The 19,359-nt window shown below is 39.3% G+C and overlaps 1 protein-coding gene across 2 annotated transcripts; it reads right to left on the bottom strand.

Moving 5' to 3' along the window:
* Positions 1-1,295: 1,295 nt before the first annotated feature.
* On the bottom strand, positions 1,296-19,247 carry LOC127424182 (heterogeneous nuclear ribonucleoprotein K-like). Of its 2 annotated transcripts, XM_051669148.1 has the most exons (15): positions 19,194-19,247; positions 16,562-16,674; positions 16,177-16,274; positions 16,040-16,096; positions 15,381-15,424; positions 13,455-13,527; positions 11,184-11,297; positions 10,940-11,068; positions 6,230-6,540; positions 4,342-4,395; positions 3,948-3,990; positions 3,191-3,203; positions 2,861-2,928; positions 2,588-2,757; positions 1,296-2,246 (listed from the first exon to the last, which is right to left on the bottom strand). In XM_051669148.1, exons 2-15 carry the CDS (start codon positions 16,620-16,622, stop codon positions 2,216-2,218), a joined length of 1,266 nt encoding a protein of 421 aa, XP_051525108.1. In that variant the 5' UTR covers positions 16,623-16,674; positions 19,194-19,247; the 3' UTR covers positions 1,296-2,215. The 2 variants fall into 2 exon arrangements, 1 of the variants encoding a protein (XP_051525108.1); XR_007894422.1 differs by lacking the exon at positions 1,296-2,246 and having other exon boundaries at positions 2,680-2,757; positions 3,033-3,203.
* Positions 19,248-19,359: the final 112 nt, after the last annotated feature.

Below are 19,359 nucleotides of genomic sequence, written 5' to 3'. Positions count from 1 at the left end.
TCTTCTCCTTGACATCTACACTTGTGATTTCAACTGTAGCTGCTTTACATATGTAATTCCAGACAAAGGTGCCACTGTATAATCTTGCCATATTCCACATTGCTAGTCTTCAAATGATCTATGCCTAACCTGATTGTAAATTCTTGGTGGCAATTGGCAAATACCCCTTTTCTCTCTCTAAATTTTACAGGTGTAGCCACCACTCTACATAGGTGATCACAGTGACTATTTAAAAAAAGAAAACGGCTATGGAAAGTTATAAAAGACAAACGGGTTGTTTGATGACAGAATGACTTTATTACAAGAAAACAAAATACATTTCATGCATAACGTGTATTACAACGGAACACGAGACAGACCTAAACTAGTGTAAATCAATCATTTTTGGCTTTGTGCGGTTAGCCTGCTAAAAGCTAATGTCAGGAAGCAACGTGATTTATACAGTATGTCCGCGTGCCATCACTACCATTAAATAAACCGGCGCGTATCGTTGACAACGTTTACAATATGCCTTAAAATACAGTGTCGTGTGTCAGTCGTCCAGACGTGACAAATTTCAGTGGCACATGCCTGTAACGATCGGAAATGCCACAAAATTCAGAGGAACCTGCCACTAAAAACCGGATGTGCCACAACTTCCAATGGCATTTGCCAGAGCACCAACACGTAAGATGCCATACCACAAAGTGTTAATACCCCTTCTCCCGCAATGGAACACAAACAGCCTGCACACTACACAATATAGATAGGGAATATTCTGCCTACTTTTATATAAACAATGCAATGATAATTTGTCTTGTTAAAGAAATATTCCAAATATTCCATATTCACACAAAAATTAATTTCGACTCGTCCCTCTTTTTCTTAAAAAAACGTGCCCTCAACATTGTGAGGCACTTACAATGGAAGTGAATGTGGCCAATTTTTGAATGTTAAAATACTCACTTTTTCAAAAATGTAGCCACAAGACATAAACAATGTATGTACACATGATTTTAGTGTGAAATAATAACATTTTCTGTGTAAAGATATAGCAAATCTTACAACTTCGTTGCCACGACGATGTCAACAAACCCTAAAACAACTGTAAAAACGACGATTTAAACAACTTTACAGCTCAAATACACACATTTTAACAGAATTAATGTGCTTTTACAAAATTATAAGCTTCACATTTGTTTAAACCCTCCATAAATTGGTCCCATTCACTTCCATTGTAAGTGCTTCACTGTAACCTCGATTACCCATCTGCTTTGCAGAATCAAGTGAAGCTTAAAGACAATTATAGACCATCACACTGGAAAAATGGCATGTCCTTTATTTCAGACAAATGACAAACTCTACAAATGTGTCTGGTTGAAGAACGTTAGAGACAGTTTGCGTAAAAAAAATTAAGAAAAATAAAACAAGGGGGAGTGAGAATTATTGTCCTGCTCCGATGCAAACACAGTCTAAAAACAACTTCAAATTCACATTTTCTCTCTCTCTCTCTCTTTTTAAAAATCAGACTATTTGTGGGCATTCATTTGGATGGCAGACCTACAAAAATTCCAGAGGTAGAGCAAATTCCTTAAATCACTAGATTTTAAAAACAGCGACAGACAGGAGAAAAGATGTACAAAAAAGTACTTCAAGGCTTCAGTACCTGGTGAAAATCTTCTCTGTATTTCTGAGGGAAAACCAGCACACACATGGAAGAGACTCAAGGATATATCCTTTTGTCCATAGTTATCATTTTCCACTGGATATTTACATGTCATTCCCTACTTTACTCAATTCTGTTTTCAAACTCTCTAGAAAACAAGAAAATTTGCACTATAGAATGAATTTCAAACTCCTGCATGTACATGTGTAAATTTTGGAGTGAGCTTTTTAAATGATGGAAAATACATTTCATTACTCACAAAACAATCATCCTAACAAAAAAGAAAACTCTAAAATCAAATCAAAACAAACATCCAGTTGAAAAGCAGATGCAAGGAGTTTCTGTGAAGTACATGAAAGTTGACCCATATAAAATTAAGATTCATATATATAAAGGAAGAAAAAAAAAACCAACCCCACAAAATCCACAATCGAAAACAAACAGAGGGCTCGGGCTTGTATTCTATGAGGGATTCTAGGTGACAGGCGAGGATTTGTAATGTGTCAAGCTATCATATGGTGGTGAGGACTCAAGCTGCAATTGGATGGATATCCTGAGAAAGGTGGCTGGTTAGCTCTGGCGGCCCAAGAGGTGTAGAGCACTGAAGTAAAGACAAAGTGGGAGAGAAGACAAGTCATTATGCTGCAGTACTAGCAACTTTGAGATTTAACAGCATGAACTCAAGGGCCTATTTACGCATCTTGATCAGATTTCAAATTTCATTCACACGTGGCCCCTTAAACGCGTCTGCAAAATATAAATCCTGACCTGCACTATATGAAAGTATGATGGAGATCAAAACGGGAAGCAGATGAAATTGCTTCAACAACTGCGGTAGAAAAGCCGTTATGTGCCAAATTGTTTCATTGGGAATCAGTAAGAACACAGTGGCCAAGTGGAAGTACCCCTCATGTTTGAGTAGACAGCGAGTTTGTATCATACCTGTTCTGTAACAGGTACTGAGCATTCTGGATCTGGTCTTGGGTTCCTGTGATGGTGATGATGCGGTCTTCAGAACCCTGCAGGGGCTCATCAATTTTGATTGACGCTCCAGACTCTTGACGAATTTGCTTGATCCTCTGACCCCCTTTACCAATGATGGATCCTGCCAGCTGAGAATCACAGCAGGGCGAGTTCAACGAATGTGATTTAGAAGTAGGGACTTGGCATTAGGAGAGGATCACATGCCCTGTATGTATGGATCACTGTACTCACATCTTTGGGGATTGTCACTTGTGTGGTGATAACAGGGCCTCCCAAATCGCTACAGTTACCCCTTCCACCTGAGCATCAGTGAAACACAAGAGAAAGTGAAGTGAAATCGATGATCATTTGAGATTCAGAGGGTGAACTTTCTTATGCCTTGATTACAGGCTGGGACACTTACCAGACTGATAGGAATCCCAAGATGAATTATTGTCTGTTTTGGGGAAAATAAATTACAGTACCAGTACCACTACTCTTAAAGAGAGCAGCTAAAAGCTCTCCTTTAAACCTCACAAATGAAATGGGGAAAGACAAAGATTTAAAAAAATAAAAACGTACCATATCCATCATTCTGAAACACAAGAGAAAACAGACCATAAGTACGACATTTAAAATAACACAATGTTTTCAGACAACTTACACAGAACAAACATCATACAAGGAGTCCTTAGCTATTCAGTCAATCCAGAGACTACTTAGCTCTGCTAAGTGAATGGGTTACTTCTATTAAAATTAATAGGGAGAAATTGGAATGCCCAATGGATGTAGAAGAGGAAGTCCCTCCCTACATGTAAAAGAGCCAATCACTTTTTAGATACAGACATTGCCTGTCAATCAACTTGAGGATGCGCATGCGCATTAGCTATACGATATTTTTTTTGCATAATCTCAGCTAAAGCAGCACAATTTATGACAATGTTGTCAGATTTTACTGCTGATTTGAAATATGTTCTTTGATCGTAACCTTGACCATCCATTTTGGAGATTTCTGTCTTTCCCCATTCAAGTAGATAGGAGCTGCACTTATATGCTGCTTGAAAAATTGCTGCCCAGCCTGCCCGACACCATTCCAAAGTTGGCCGCCGAGTGGACTGACTAGCTAAAAAGACTTTAGTCAGTCCCTCGGTTTCCATGGCAACTAGCAAGTCAAAAGTGTGTTGCCAGGTAACGGAAAACAGCCTTCGATGCTATTGTTACGGAAACCACCTTTCCTTAAGTGACTGTTTCCAACAGACTCATAAAACCTTGATTCCAAAAATGTAACTTATAATGCAAGCAAACTGCCAGCAGGACAAGTGTAACACTGCGTACTAACCATGTCGCCTCCATAACGATCACTGCGTCCTCTCCTTTCTCCACTGGAAAAAAGTAAAGGCAAACAATTACTGCAATGCAATTATGACATGCAACGATTAACTGCCAATAATAAATTCTAATGTAACATAACTGCTGCTAAATGCCATTCCTTTTCACAGTACTTTTTATGAGGAGAGAAAATATAGTTATATATAAATGTTTAAAAGGTACAAATAAATATGAAGAGAACTGCACCCATGTAAAGAAACAGTGTCATTAAAAAGGCATAACATTTTATATGTTGTCCATCTATTAGAAATTATGCAAACACAAAAGCAGCAATAACTTTGAACCTTTTGAAGAGAAACAAATGATAAACCCCAAAACTACATGGGTCCAGATGAAGAACTTACTGTCGTCTCTCTTCCATTTGGCCACGCTGGGAGCTGTAGGAGTATTGGTCATCCCTATAAACAGACATATATTGCCATCCAACATTAAGACAATTAAATACTTAATATCAATTAACATGAATGGTGAAAATGAATCGCATTTACCAGGCCATTTCTATGTGGTTACTTAAGTCTTCTGGGTGGTTGCTATTGTACTATTCGAACCCTGGTTCAGGGATGCAAAGGTATGAGAGGCAAAAAAGGTAAGAATCACTGATCCACAACATTTCTTTTATAGTGATATCTTTGTAAAGAATAAGCTAAAAGCACCAATTCCAGCCATTTTAATGATTTAAGTATAGCAAATTAACTGCAAACTTGAGCAGAATTAGCTGCAAAAATAAAGGGTATTTTGGTGTGGCTTGCTTCTATTTCAAAAATTTGTTCAGTTTTATTAACTGATTACTTCAGTAACCCATTCTGGAGATGTCACTATGTGGCGAAAAATGAGCATCTTCAGTGCTGAGCGAGTCATTGAATCATTGAGTCATTCATGACCAAAATCTACCAAGAGACTTTATAGTGTTTAACATTATAAGAACAAAGCAGATCTATAATTGTCCTTCAGTTTGTGAACTGCTGAGCATGACTTTTCATCCAAAAAGACAACGATAATAGTCTAATAATAATGAGTTAAGTGTCCTTACCTTCTAAATAAATAAATCTACTGTCTTCAGTAGAATGTTTAAGCATTATAAGAAAAAAAAAAAAAAGTATTTAAACTTCTGAGAATGTCTTTTCTGAGAAAGACATTACGATAATAGCCTAATGATAATAATAATCAAGAATTTCGATGATGTTCTTTCATCATTGTAAAGCAGCTTCCACCTGACTTACGTCGAGTTGTCAACACTGCTCAATGGCAGCGTAAAACGGTGCTTTGCCCTCTGCATGACAAGCGTTGCAAAAAGCGTCACGAAAGGGTGATTTTACGAGTTTGCAAAGCAAGAAAGCAGGAGATGCGCAGAAAACAAAGAAAATATGTAGGCCTATTTGGAAGATAAAAAAAAATGGCAATTGCTTTGATTGCAGAAAGTAAAAAGTATGCCTTATATCGTTAAGGTCTTAGCGTTTTCTTGGTGAATGTAATTACTGTAGTTCAATAACTGGGATCTCTGGATTCTTGGAAACAACAAGGTAATATTTAATTTAAAGAAATTGAGACATTCAATATCTCTTCATACTTTTGGATAGTTTTTAAATCGTTCTTGTTGCTTTGTATTCTCAAAGACTTTGTGAGAAAAAAACGTGTGAGAAAAACACTTTGGTGTGAAGTTGGGGCCGAGATTGCGCTGACGCGTCACTACATAGACTTCAATGTATTCGTCAGCGCTTACACGAGTCATGTGAAAGCCCCTCAGCGTGTATACACGTCAGTCATTTTTACACATTACTAGCTCTTCCACCACTTTCTCTCCTTGATGAACAATTTAGACTTACATACCGATGCCAAAGTGAACGAACAACATGCCCTCTCATTCAGTCGGTCAGTACATGTACCAATTCATTCAGTTTGTTTATGAATGAGAGATTTCACGAGTGCCGCTTCTTCAGAGCCCTTCACGCTTCATTCCTGTCAGACGCAGAATCACTGTGCGCGCGCTGCTTTATCAAAGCACGCGATCGGTCGTAGCTGTAATCAAGCGATCTACCTCAGTAGGACTGCTGTTGCCAAGCACGCAACTGGCCACTGCTGTAATGAATCACGCGGGAGTCCTAAACTCTTCAGATGAATTACAAAAGTGATGAATTTCAAAACGGTGAATTTCGCCAAAACGTGAGGAGTTTGCATCCCTGCTAGTTAATGTACCTCCTTTTTAAAGGGATAGTAGATGAAAATGTGGCTCACCCTCTCCTATGATGGGAAGGTCCTCCCATGTTACGTGGGGGGCGGCCCCCTCCTCTCCCTCCTCTTTGATGTGGAGGGGGGCCCCTGCGTGGACTCATGTCATCATAGTCCCTCCTGTTCGGTGGCATATGGTGGCCACCGCGACCTCCGCTGGGGGGCATACGGTCAAAGCCACCTCCACGCCCCCTCGAGGTGAAGCCTCCCATTGGCCGACGCCCCCGCTCTTCATACATCGTGCTGAAGCCACCGTAGTCATACGTCTCATCGTAGAAGTTGGGGTCGTACTGCTGAGCACGACCTTTAATGGGAGCCTGGAGAGAGAAAGAAAGTAAAGTATTTCAGTATAGCGTACTACTCTTACTATTTCTGCTGTATATAGTAAGGGTGAGAGAAAAACAAATTGCTTCTCAGATGCATTGCGGTTCTTTCTCGAACGGTTCTGGAAAATTCAGAATCGTTTCGGAGTTCAAATTAAACCACGGCAGCGCAGTGGCTCTAATGTGCGAGCAAGAGACAGAGTGAGATGTTCAAAAGAAATGGTCAGACGCATATCCTAAAGCCAAGCACACACTACAGATCTGATCGCAGACTGAATGCATAAACCACACGAACATTATCCCCGACTGAAACTATGATTCTGAAATTAATTCACAAACTCACGCACATAGCAAAGGGAGAGTTAATTTGTGACTACATGTCAACAAACAACATTTAAGATGGGCTCTCGCCTGTTATTGCACTGATTTGCACAAAAAGAGAAAAAACAGCTGAAAATAATGATGAGATAACGGTTCGGGAGGCGTGGGTGCTGTTTTTATTTTCTAATAATTTTCATCTCCTGCTTCCCAATGCCTTTCTCTCCTCTTGCACTCTCTATTTCTTTGGCCCCTTCAGGAACACGATTCAGTGACAGTTGCGACAGTCAAGCACTTAAGTTGGAGTCCGATGACCTGACGGAATACTTCCCAAATATCAACTTTGTGTGTTAAGACATCTGACTTGGATGATTCGGTGACAGTTTAGAAAAGCAGTGTTTCCCATTAATTACATAGACTGTGGCGGCCTAATTTGTCCCACCACAGTTTCATAATGAACCGAAAATATTTTTACACTTCTCATAATAACATAAAATATCTCTAATGTTGTGTTTTGCGCTGTTGCTTCGGCATCTCTCACTCCCAATCATTCAGATGTCCACCCACCACAGTCTCACAAAATCCTGTGGGGACACACTGGAAAGTGCTTCACTGAGTCCACTGACATGACGGAATGTATCCCCATTTTCGTCTGCATGCAAGATCGCGTGTCTGCCTGAAACTATCTGTTAAGAGGACGGGGAACCGCCTGCAGCTACAGGTAGTCCAGGCAAAGGTAAATAGCCTATGTTCAGACACTTATGTTAACTTTTAACTATGTTACAGCAAGTATGCCTACAGTTGCAATCAAAATTATTCAACCCCGCCAAGACAGTAAGGAAGAGTAATACATTCAAAGTCATAGTGTGAATATATAACCTAATATTTCTAAATAGCAGGATTTTTTAAAAATACAACCATGTCATAATTATTCAACCCCTATTGCATGTAGCCGTTTCTTAAATATGCAAGGCTCCACAAGTAATTGTTTTAAAACTAAATTAAGTCATCAATCTGCAATGGCACTTATTTAAGTTTTAAAATTTAAGTTTAGCTTTGTAAGCAAAAATGTATTTCTATACAAAAAAATGGAATTAAAAATAAGCTGTCTCAAAAGCTAATAGAGGAGATTATTTCATTACACAAGAAAGGTCGTGGCTAAAAGTACATTTCCAAGGTACAAAGTTGGCAGCACCATTCAAACATTTTTTAAATATGGTACAACAGCAACCTTCTTGGGGTGTGGAAGAAAGCAAAACTTCACCAAGGGACATGCTGACTTGAATATTCAAGAAGTAATTAGGAAAGACCTGTGGAGTCCTGAAAGAAGGTTTTATAGACGTATGACACTAAACTGAAAATATGTTTTAGACCCATGTGTCAGCAGTATGTCTGGAGTAAGATGACAAGGTGATGACAAGAATGACACCATCCCCACAGTCAAGCATGGAGGTGGGTCAGTCCTGTTATGGGGGTGTTTTGCAGCTGCAGGAAACGGCTATCCTGACTATGTGACTGACACCATGGATTTTTCCAGGTATCAGGCCATTTTGGCATGAAAAATGTGATGCCTTCAGTGTGTAAATTGAAGCTTGGTGATCACTGGACTTTCCAGCAAGACAATAACACCAAGGATACATCCAAGTTGTCCAAAATCTGGTTCAGGGATAGGTCGTGGAATGTCCCTAAATGGCCCTTTCAGTCCATCATTAAAATCCCATTGCAAACCTTTGTTGGGATTTCAAGGAAGCAGCGGCAGCACAGAAACCAAAGAATGTCAATGAGCTGGAAGCTTTTGCTCATGAGAAATGTGTAAAAATTCTAAACAGAGAGGTGTCCGAAGTCTGAGAACACTTACCTGAAACATTTATTTGCTGTTAAGGATAAAGGATGCTCCACAAATGACTGACTTTGGGGGTTGAATATTTCTGACATGACATTTGTGGAGAGAATGTTATTTTCTATTTTAAAATGTGGGTAAATGGAACTCTTTGTTCTCAAAATCACTCAAATGCGTATTAAAAACGTACTTTGTTTACTGAGGTTTAGTTGATGTGTTTTAATTCACCAGAATGTATTGCTGGTCAGGGGGTTGAATAATTTTGATTGCAACTGTATATATTGGCACGCTTCTAATAAAAAGTCGTTTACGAGGAGATAACTTTATGGTTGTTGTTTATTTCATCCGATCTGTTCACATACAAAAAGCTCAGACCATCTGTCATTAAATTCCCCTCAGGTGTGAAACTAGTATGCATGTTTCCATGGCAACCAATGGCTGATGACATACAGCAACACTGATATTTTTAAACACATCTATTTAAAAGTCGACTATTAAAAATCAGTAGTCGTGCAACCCCTAGTACACACTATATAGTGCATCCGGAAAGTATTCACAGCACTTCACTTTTTCTGCATTTTGTTATGTTACAGCCTTATTCCAAAATGGATTAAATTCATTATTTTCCTCAAAATTCTACAAACACCACCCCATAATGACAATGTGAAAGAAGTTTGTTTGAAATCTTTGCAAATTTATTAAAAAAAAAATTAAAAAAAAAAAAAAAAAAAAAAAAATCACATGTACATAAGTATTCACAGCCTTTGCTCAATACGTTGTTGAAGCACCTTTGGCACCAATTAAAGCCTCAAGTCTTTTTGAGTATGATGCTACAAGCTTGGCACACCTATTTTTGGGCAGTTTCTCCCATTCTTCTTTGCAGGACCTCTCAAGCTCCATCAGGTTGGATGGGGAGCGTCTGTGCACAGCCATTTTCAGATCTCTCCAGAGATGATCAATCGGGTTCAAGTCTGGGCTCTGGCTGGGCCACTCAAGGACATTCACAGAGTTGTCCCGTAGCCACTCCTTTGTTATCTTGGCTGTGTGCTTAGGGTCGTTGTCCTGTTGGAAGGTGAACCTTCACCCCAGTCTGAGGTCCAGAGCGCTCTGGAGCAGGTTTTCATCAAGGATGTCTCTGTACATTGCTGCATTCATCTTTCCCTCGATCCTGACTAGTCTCCCAGTTCCTGCTGCTGAAAAACATCCCCACAGCATGATGCTGCCACCGCCATGCTTCACTGTAGGGATGGTATTGGCCAGGTGATGAGCGGTGCCTGGTTTCCTCCAGACATGACGCTTGCCATTCAGGCCAAAGAGACCAGAGAATTTTGTTTCTCATGGTCTGAGAGTCCTTCAGGTGCCTTTTGGCAAACTCCAGGTGGGCTGTCATGTGCCTTTTACTGATGAGTGGCTTACATCTGGCCACTCTACCATACAGGCCTGATTGGTGGAGTGCTGCAGAGATGGTTGTTCTTCTGGAAGGTTGTCCTCTCTCCACAGAGAAACACTGGAGCTCTGTCAGAGTGACCATCGGGTTCTTGGTCACCTTCCTGACTAAGGCCCTTCTCCCCCGATCGTTCAGTTTGGCTGGGCGGCCAGCTCTAGGAAGAGTCCTGGTGGTTCCAAACTTCTTCCATTTACGGATGATGGAGGCCACTGTGCTCATTGGGACCTTCAATGCTGCAGAAATTTTTCTGTACCCTTCCCCAGATCTGTGCCTCGATACAATCCTGTCTCGGAGGTCTACAGACAATTCCTTGGACTTTATGGCTTGGTTTGTGCTCTGACATGCACTGTTAACTGTGGGACCTTATATAGACAGGTGTGTGCCTTTCCAAATCATGTCCAATCAACTGAATTTACCACAGGTTGACTCCAATCAAGTTGTAGAAACATCTCATCGATGATTAGTGGAAACAGGATGCACCTGAGCTCAATTATGAGTGTCATGGCAAAGGCTGTGAATACTTATGTACATGTGATTTTTTTTTCCGTTTTTTACTTTTAATAAATTTGCAAAGATTTCAAACAAACTACTTTCACATTGTCATTATGGGGTATTGTTTGTAGAATTTTGAGGAAAATAATGAATTTAATCCATTTTGGAATAAGGCTGTAACATAACAAAATGTGGAAAAAGTGAAGCACTGTGAATACTTTCCGGATGCACTGTAAACTGCACACTATGCAGTAAACAGTACACTAGTATTCCATTCCAAATGATGTTAATCTGACCTCCACAATGAGCTCGAGCATGGTCTTAATGCACTGCACCACTCGATCTGCTTTGCCCCCAATGAGCACCACACGGTCAGTGGACTGAGGACAGCACTCCTGGAATAGCTTGATGGTGGTCTGGGTGCTCTGCAATAGAATAACTGACAGTTTAGCTATGCACTGTCTGAGAAAATGTCAAAATTAAAAGGGACCACTGCAGGAAATTCAATGTATTGTGAAAATTCTTGTACTGGCATCTTACCTCACGGAGTTCCTTAATCTTGGCACCCTTCACACCGATGATGCTTCCGGCTAGACTCTGATGAATGAGCAGCCTCAGCTCACAGTCAAAGTCCACCCCCTTATAATGCTGATACTGCTCCAACCAATCAGAGAAGAAAATCACTTTAGACATTCAAACGTCATGCATCTAGGGGTGGGCGCTATTATTAAATACTTTTATCACAATATTTTAAAAACTTTAATAACGATATTACTTTAATAATGATTTTGATAGAAGATTCAAAAGCTACTAAAAAAATAATTTAAAAAGCTAAAATCGCAATGGAACACATGTATTAAAAATAACGATATAAAAATAAATCCTAAATGACAACGGTTCAGCTATGTATGTTAACGTTCCTGTTGCATGCCTCTGTTTGGCGGTCAAATTTAATTTTGGAATTCGCTTTGAGATGCATTTTTATAGGGTGACTCAATTCGGTAGCTACACACCGTTTGACTTCAGCTGGCTACTTTCAAACGCTCGCATGCATATGTCTGCCTGTGCGCTCGTGTCACATGATGAATGCAGCTGTGTGCGTGAACAGTCAAATTTATTTATTTTTTTGTCAAAATGCCCCTCTTGACGCAATATTAACGTAAACACAGATGTTAATGTATAAGCAGATAGGACAAAAATCATTTCTCAATTTTTGATCCGTGCGATGTATAAATGCAACCTAATACACCTGCTTCTCTCTGTTATGGGCATTCAGATATTCTGACTGCATCAAAATAGTATTAATGTATATCAAATAATCACACGGTAAACATAGTCAACAATTTAACCTGTTGATGCTAATTGACCCCACCCATGGGTTTGACTTGACTTTGCTTAAATTAGCTCACATTTACCATATAGTGTGCTGTTCAAAACTGTTCATGTTGACAAATTATTCATCTTTATAATATGTCAACATTATTAACTCTTTTTTGACTAGACTATATAGTATGTGTGAACTAATTTAAGCAAAGTGACATCAGTTCTGGGTGGGGGGCATGCACATCAACAAGTAGTTTTATTTTGCATTAGATTTACTTTTTTTTTTTTTAATTATTTTTGTAAATACACTGATTTTGTAAAACCACCTGTCTAATATTGTGTAGGTCCCCCTCGTGCTGCCAAAATAGCGCCAACCCGCATCTCAGAATTGCATTGGCTGGTTTGAATATTTCTGTAACTGTTGATCTCCTGGGATTTTCACACACACACAACAGTCTCTAGAATTTACTCTGAATGGTGCCAAAAACAAAAAACATCCAGTGAGCGGCAGTTCTGTGGACGGAAATGCCTTGTTGATGAGAGAGGTCAACAGAGAATGGCCAGACTGGTTCGAACTGACAAAGTCTACGGTAACTCAGATAACCACGCTGTACAACTGTGGTGAGAATATCATCAGAATATCATCTCAGAATGCTATTCTGAGATGCAGGTTGGCACTGTTTTGGTGGCACGATGGGAACCTACACAATATTAGGCAGGTGGTTTTAATGTTGTGGCTGATCACTGTATGTATATGTATGTATGTATATATATATATATACACATATATACATTATATATATATATATTTTTTTTTTTTACATTGTTACTGAAAACTTTAAGCACTGTTTAATCTGTTCTCTATTTATTACTGGTTGTTGAATAATTACTTTAAGCTTGAAGCAAAGTTTACAAAAGAAACACTGACTGCTCCACTGCTTTAATTTAATGAGTGTTTTTTAAAGCATATTTGCTTATTTACCAGGGCAACACTAAGTTAACATAGAAATGTTTATACAGCTTTTTTCCTCTCATTTTGATTTTTACTTCACTTTAGCAAGTTAGAATATGAATGGGCTAAATCCTTTTTTTATGCACTTCATTTTAACAGGATTCTTTTTTTTTTTTTTGCAATAACAGTGCTCTCTGGTTTATAATATTTTAGTTGCGCCCTCTTGTGGGACATTCTGATATATATTTTTGATTTACAACTTACACTTCCTACTTTTGGTTTATTGCATTTTTCAAATAGACTAAAAGCATAGACTAACATTTTGTTAGAACCTTTATTAAATTGCATGTTACTATGTTTACTAGCCTAATGCTCAGGTTTTGTAAATCACTGAAATAAAAAAATTTCTTCAAAATCGTAAAATGATAGTGATCTTAACTCTAAGCAAAATAAATAAATAAATAAATACATTAAAAAAAATATCAACTGCCCACCCATGCTCCTATCCCATATTTCAAATTTATGAAAACTCTCACCTCTTCCAGAGTGGGTATGATCTTCAGCAATATCCCAGCTACCGTGGGAATATCAGCACTGATGCTTAGGATTCTGCCAAAGCAATGAATTGCATTCCACGAGAAAAGAGAAGACAGAGGATATTAGACATACATACAGCCTAAAGAAAACACTCAGTGTTTCTGTTTGTTGATTTAAGGAGAGGGAACAAACTGGTCCCATGGAGTGTCATGTAGTCATGCACTCCTTTATGTCAAAGGGGAGTGAAAAAAACACAGAAAAACAATGAAAAACAAACTGAAGCTCCTTCCAGTTGCTGAAATGTCAAGGTACAGGGAAGTTCAGACATATAGTGAGAAAGAGGGATGCCTGGGAGCTTTAAGGAATATACCCCCAAAAAAGAAAACCCTGTCATCATTTACTTGCCCTCATGTCTATTCAAACCCAAATGACTTTCTTCTGTTTCTTTAAAAAAAAACAAAAAAACAAACAAAAAAAAAAGCCTCTCAGATTGGTGACTGAGGCTGTCAGTAGCTGGGTTTCCATCCACATTTTGAAATCGCACATAAGAAATCCTAAATGGAAACGCCTGATATGCGAATAAACTCCAAATTTGCTTAAATGCGCTAGAAGATGGATTTTCTAGAGTTCTGCATTATTTAAAATGCGCATTAAGATGATAGAAACGGTTTATTTGCAAAGGATGACGTGTTATGACCATTCGTGCATGTGTTATGAGTGTGCAATAAGCTTGATGAGACTGGCCCAACAAAATGACAGACCGTGGCATACAATTCTTCAAATATAGTTCTTGGCATTCGGAAGTGTTTAACCCACAGCTGGTCGTCAAAGTGGGTCCTCGCAATCCGCCAAAACAGGTGCGGGCGCTCCCTGGTATGCGGAGGCTAACGGCGTACAATTCAGCCCTCATTATATCAGATATTACACTTGCTCTGCAGCATCTTCTGGCAGCATTTAATAAAAAGAGGTACAATTGCTCCAATCCTGCAAACAGAACTCGCCCCAAAGCAAGAAGGTTTTTCAGCTGCTCCATGACAAGGCGACTTCCTCAAGATAATGCGTATGACGTAGTTGATGCAAACGCGAAAGGACTCATTTTCCTTTAGTCTAATTTTTAGAAATGCACATAAAAAATGCAACACATTTCGATGGAAATCCAGCTAGTATCTAACATTCTGCCTTACTGTACATTTCCTTTTGTGTTCCATGGAAAAAAGGGAGTCAAATGGGTTTGGAATGACATCAGGGGTGAAAAAAATTACAAGAGAATTTTTATATTTTCGGGTGAACTAACACTTTAACGTGACAGAGGGGTGACAAAGTGCAGAGAGAGAGAGAGAGAGAGAGAGAGAGAGCGCGAGCACATGGAAGAGATGAACATGAAGCAGGACTTCCTATTCCACTACGATTTCCTAATCCACTACAGAGGAGATAGAAAGAGCTGAGACAGATGAACAGAATGGAAGTAGCAGAGCAAAGATGAGTCAGTGAACAGAGCTTCTTGGGGGACCAGAACAAGTCAAATATCACAGTAAAACAATCCAACAAACAAAAAAGGGAGAACATTTATATATTTGTGCTGGCCCTTCACCCCCAATAACTTAATTCATCTTAGTATTAACAAGAAACCTTTAAATGGAGGAAATATGTGGAGGAAGTAAATTTCCCAGAGGTACAATAAAAGAACATTTCTTGTTTTAGAGTGGACGGAGAAGGAGACAGGGTGGGAGAGGGCTTCCTTATATGACAGAAAAGGCATTTTAATATAGCATCACAGTATTTCAAAATATTGATAGTCATGACAGCATCACACTGAGGTTTTTTATGGCAGTATTTTGTACAATAAGGATGCTAAAACAGTTCTGATATTGATAGTAACAGTGCTGATATGACTTGGAGGTTTGGAGTATCTGAGTGGCACGTACCGCTCGGGCCCACTGCTGTCTGGGACTGACACAGTGGCATTGTACTGCAGGGGGCGGGGCCAAGCACCCAGAGCAATCAAGCACACGGATGTCAATCAAGTAAGCCGCCCAATAGGAAGGGCGGGATTATTGGTGTGGCCAACCAGGGAGTCAGGAGGTCAGGCGGCAACGCAGGTGGGCGGTACAAGTCGATCCAGAATATGGGAATTGGCCAAAAATGGACAGAAAAAATAAACAAGGAAAAGGGGAGAGGGAGTGGAAGAGGAATACATTTTTTAATTGGAAAAACTTTCAGTTGGATTTTCAAATCTCATAATGTTGGAGGAGAATGGAGGACAGGAGAGGAACAGAGATTATGAGAATATGTATTAGGCCAAATAATACTATTTCAGCCTGTATCAATGATTGGCACATTTTATATACTCTGCGATTCATTAAAGAGCACAGTAGAACATGGGGTATGTACTTCATTGCAAAGGACTTACTATGATATAAAAGCACTACTTTTGTAACACAACATACAGCCTCCGTTGCAGAAAATGCATTTTCTCGAGTGTAAAGCTTTCTGTTGGTTCTCAAAGATATTACCGTTTGCATGCCAAAATAACCTAGTATTACAGACATGTGAGAATGCGCAAGCCAAACAGAAGAGTACTCACATCTGTGCGCAGAGCTTTAATATTCTTCCCACCCTTTCCAATCACTGCTCCGGCATTCTGAAGAGAGGACCAATCAGCATTGAGATACAGTCGGAAAAATAAACCCCAATGGTGACAGAGAATATTTATGTGCTTACTTTGCTCTGTAGCAGGATTCTGAGCTCTACCATGTCATCTGAGTTTCTGGAGCGTTTATAGGGCTTGTCCTCATCCATGTCTTCAGCAGAACGCTTACCTGAGTGGAAATAAAGGTGAATATTAGCACAACCACAAATGGACACTCTAATTATTATATCGTGAATTTCAGATTAACTTCAAAGAAAGCAGTCCTCCTTCAGGTAAACATTCACAATGCATTCGCAACCCATAGTACTTCTGTAATGTGCAGTATTTCACAGTGGAACAAAAAATTCAACAAGAAAGAAAAATTACTTGTGCACGATAAGACCAGAAAAAGTGTATTAAAATACTAAATTAGGTCCATTTTAATTTCATGTTGACCTTAAACTCGCTAAATCTTACCGTTACTATCTTTGTTGCTGAATGTGGTCTCCTCTTCATGCGAGTCGTTTTCTGGCTCCATTATCGATCTACAGTGAGTGAAGATGAACAGCCCTCTCTGTCCTAATGAATGCCTGAGGAAAAATACAAATAGTCCATGAATGAAAATGTTATTTGACCAGATAGGATACTAGTCCCAAGCTTGGTGTATTATAATATTATTGCTCTCATCGAAATAAACAGTGCTCTTGTCCATCGAGCACACTCATGGCTACTGTAATAAGCAGCAATATATGAGGAAAAGTCCTAAGGGCCCTAATCATGTGCATCAGGTCTTTGTAGGCCTATCTATAGGCATTGGGGGCCTGGGTAGCTCGGCGAGTATTGATGCTGACTACCACCCCTGGAGTCGCAAGGTCGAATCCGGGGTGTGCTGATTGACTCCAGCCAGGTCTCCTAAGCAACCAAACTGGCCCGGCTGCTTGGGAGGGTAGAGTCACATGGGGTTACCTCCTCATGGTCGCAATTAGTGGTTCTCGTTCTCAATGGGGCGCATGGTAAGTTGTGCGTGGATCGCGGAGAGTAGCATGAGCCTCAACATGCTGGGAGTCTCCATGGTGTCATGCACAACGAGCTAGGGATGCACCGATCCGATACCTGGATCAGTATCGGCTCCGATACTGAAGCTTTTAGACGGATCGGGTATCGGTCCGGCCCAAATCCGATACTGTGTGTTAGTCATGTTCGTTACTGTCAAGCTCCAAAAATGACATAAAAGAACCATAAAAAAAAACATTAAAGCAGCTCATATGACTCGTGCATTTTATTCAAAGCCACTTGAAGACGTGTGATAGCTCTGTGAATCACAAAAGGCTGTGTTTAATAAGTAAATATATAGTATGCGCAGCGCCAGCATGTTAGTGAATGGTGCTGCTCTGTTGACACAAACTCACGCACAGGCTGGTGATGCACTCGCAGCTAATTTTAGTCTTCACAGTGGTGCGCAACATTTGAGCGCTACTCAAGAACAGCATCTCAGATGTAGATGCTCAATAGTTCAGTTCACTAATAATATGCATTTAGAATGGCACCGGAGGTGCATTTTACCAGAATTTGAATAAGAAGCTAATTAAACTACTGTGAACTTGCCTACAAACAGACACATACAGGACTTCCTGGAGAGTTTAGAATGTCAAAATAAAAGCGTGAGGGTTTAAAAAGTGCACGATTTAAATATATTACTGTTGCATTTAAAAATTAAAAGTCAATAATAATAATAATAATATTAATAACAATTTATTATTATTATTATTATTGTCATCATTAGTATTTATTTACAATTTATAACAATATTTAATTTGAATGGGTTCCAAAAAATAACTGTGTGAATGAAAAGAGGACTGATATCTGACAACTAAATTTAAAAAAAAAAAGAGATCTGAATCCTTTAAAGTCCAGATGCAAGTTGAAACATTTATTAAAAAAAAAAAAAAAAACACTGGTTTCTTTTCTACTGAAGACTGGAATTACTGTTAATTTTGCTGCTACATTATCCAGTATACTAATTATAAAGTGTTTCTTAATAAGCTATACATTTATATTGAAATAATGTGTAGTTAGAGGTTTGTTTCTTTACACATTAAAGAGTACTCCCAATTAGTTCCACACAATAATGTAAAGATATTCTAAACTGATTATCTGGTATCAGCCGATACTGAGATTTCCTATTCGGAATCAGATCGGAAGAGAAAAAGTGGTATCGGTGCACCACTACAACGAGCCACGTGATAACATGCGCGGATTGATGGTCTCAGAAGTGGCGGCAACTGAGTCGTCCTCCGCCACCCGGATTGAGGTGAGCCACCACGAGGACCTACTAAGTAGTGGGAATTGGGCATTCAATTTTAGGGGATTAAAAAAATAAAATAAAAAATAGGCTATATCACAAAAGCAGAAATGAAAATGATTCTAGTTGTGATTCTTCAATACTAAAAAAAAAAACCTTAGATAACCTATAGTTATTAACTCATACTGCCTGTCTGGTAAAGCATAGAAAAAACCAACACTTCGAGTGTGGCCCAAAATCTTTTGAGATGCATACTTTTGTAGCACCACGAGCGCATATTACCGTATGTGCGACTACAACTTTCGAAGAAGTTTATGCCTAAATATACTGGCTCGTTAGGGAGCTCACTGTGTTTTGAGCCACATCTACACTATCAAGTGAACTCGCTCCTTACTATCTTCCTGTAATGGATCAGTTTCCTAACTGGCCAATAAACAATAGATGGTTTCAGGAAGCTAGAGCTAGGTAGCCAATTACCGTACAACACATAAATATAATTTTAGCCAGCAAATTACAAGTTTTGGGGTTTAAAATGCCTCATTGTTAAGAAATAAAACGAAATAATTCATATATGAACATGAAAAATACAGTGGATGAGCTTATCAAGGCTATTAGCTTCCTTAGCTAGCAGAGCTGACGCTAGCTTTCTAGCAAAGAAAAAACAAGGCAAGTTGCGAAGACTAACCGTGTGCATGGAAACGAATATGGAATATTTACGATTGTGATTGGGTTTAACTTCAGAATATATGTAGATAATTGTGTAAAAACAATAATGAAACTAGTTTTGCATCAGGATTAGCTACCGACCTGTTCTACTCGTCGTACTCCCCTTTTCGTAACAGGAAGGATCACGCACACTTGCTTGGTAACGCCAATGAAGCTTCGGCCAATGAAAGCGCCTCCCTCCAAGGAAGAAGCGTGCCCTGATTGGTCCAAACCTCGGCACAAACGAAACTAAAGTAGAGGCGCGGAC

This window comes from Myxocyprinus asiaticus, chromosome 33 (genome assembly GCF_019703515.2).
Source record: "Myxocyprinus asiaticus isolate MX2 ecotype Aquarium Trade chromosome 33, UBuf_Myxa_2, whole genome shotgun sequence".
NCBI lineage: Eukaryota > Metazoa > Chordata > Actinopteri > Cypriniformes > Catostomidae > Myxocyprinus > Myxocyprinus asiaticus.
This window is presented reverse-complemented; position numbering and strand designations above follow the sequence as displayed.

Coding starts and splice junctions, on each gene's coding strand:
- LOC127424182 (XM_051669148.1), bottom strand. CDS start 16,622: ATGGAGCCAGAAAACGACTCGCATGAAGAGGAGACCACATTCAGCAAC. Junction 11,069..11,183: donor AGATTAAGGAACTCCGTGAG/GTAAGATGCCAG, acceptor ATTCTATTGCAG/AGCACCCAGACCACCATCAA. Junction 2,758..2,860: donor AAGTGACAATCCCCAAAGAT/GTGAGTACAGTG, acceptor TGTGATTCTCAG/CTGGCAGGATCCATCATTGG.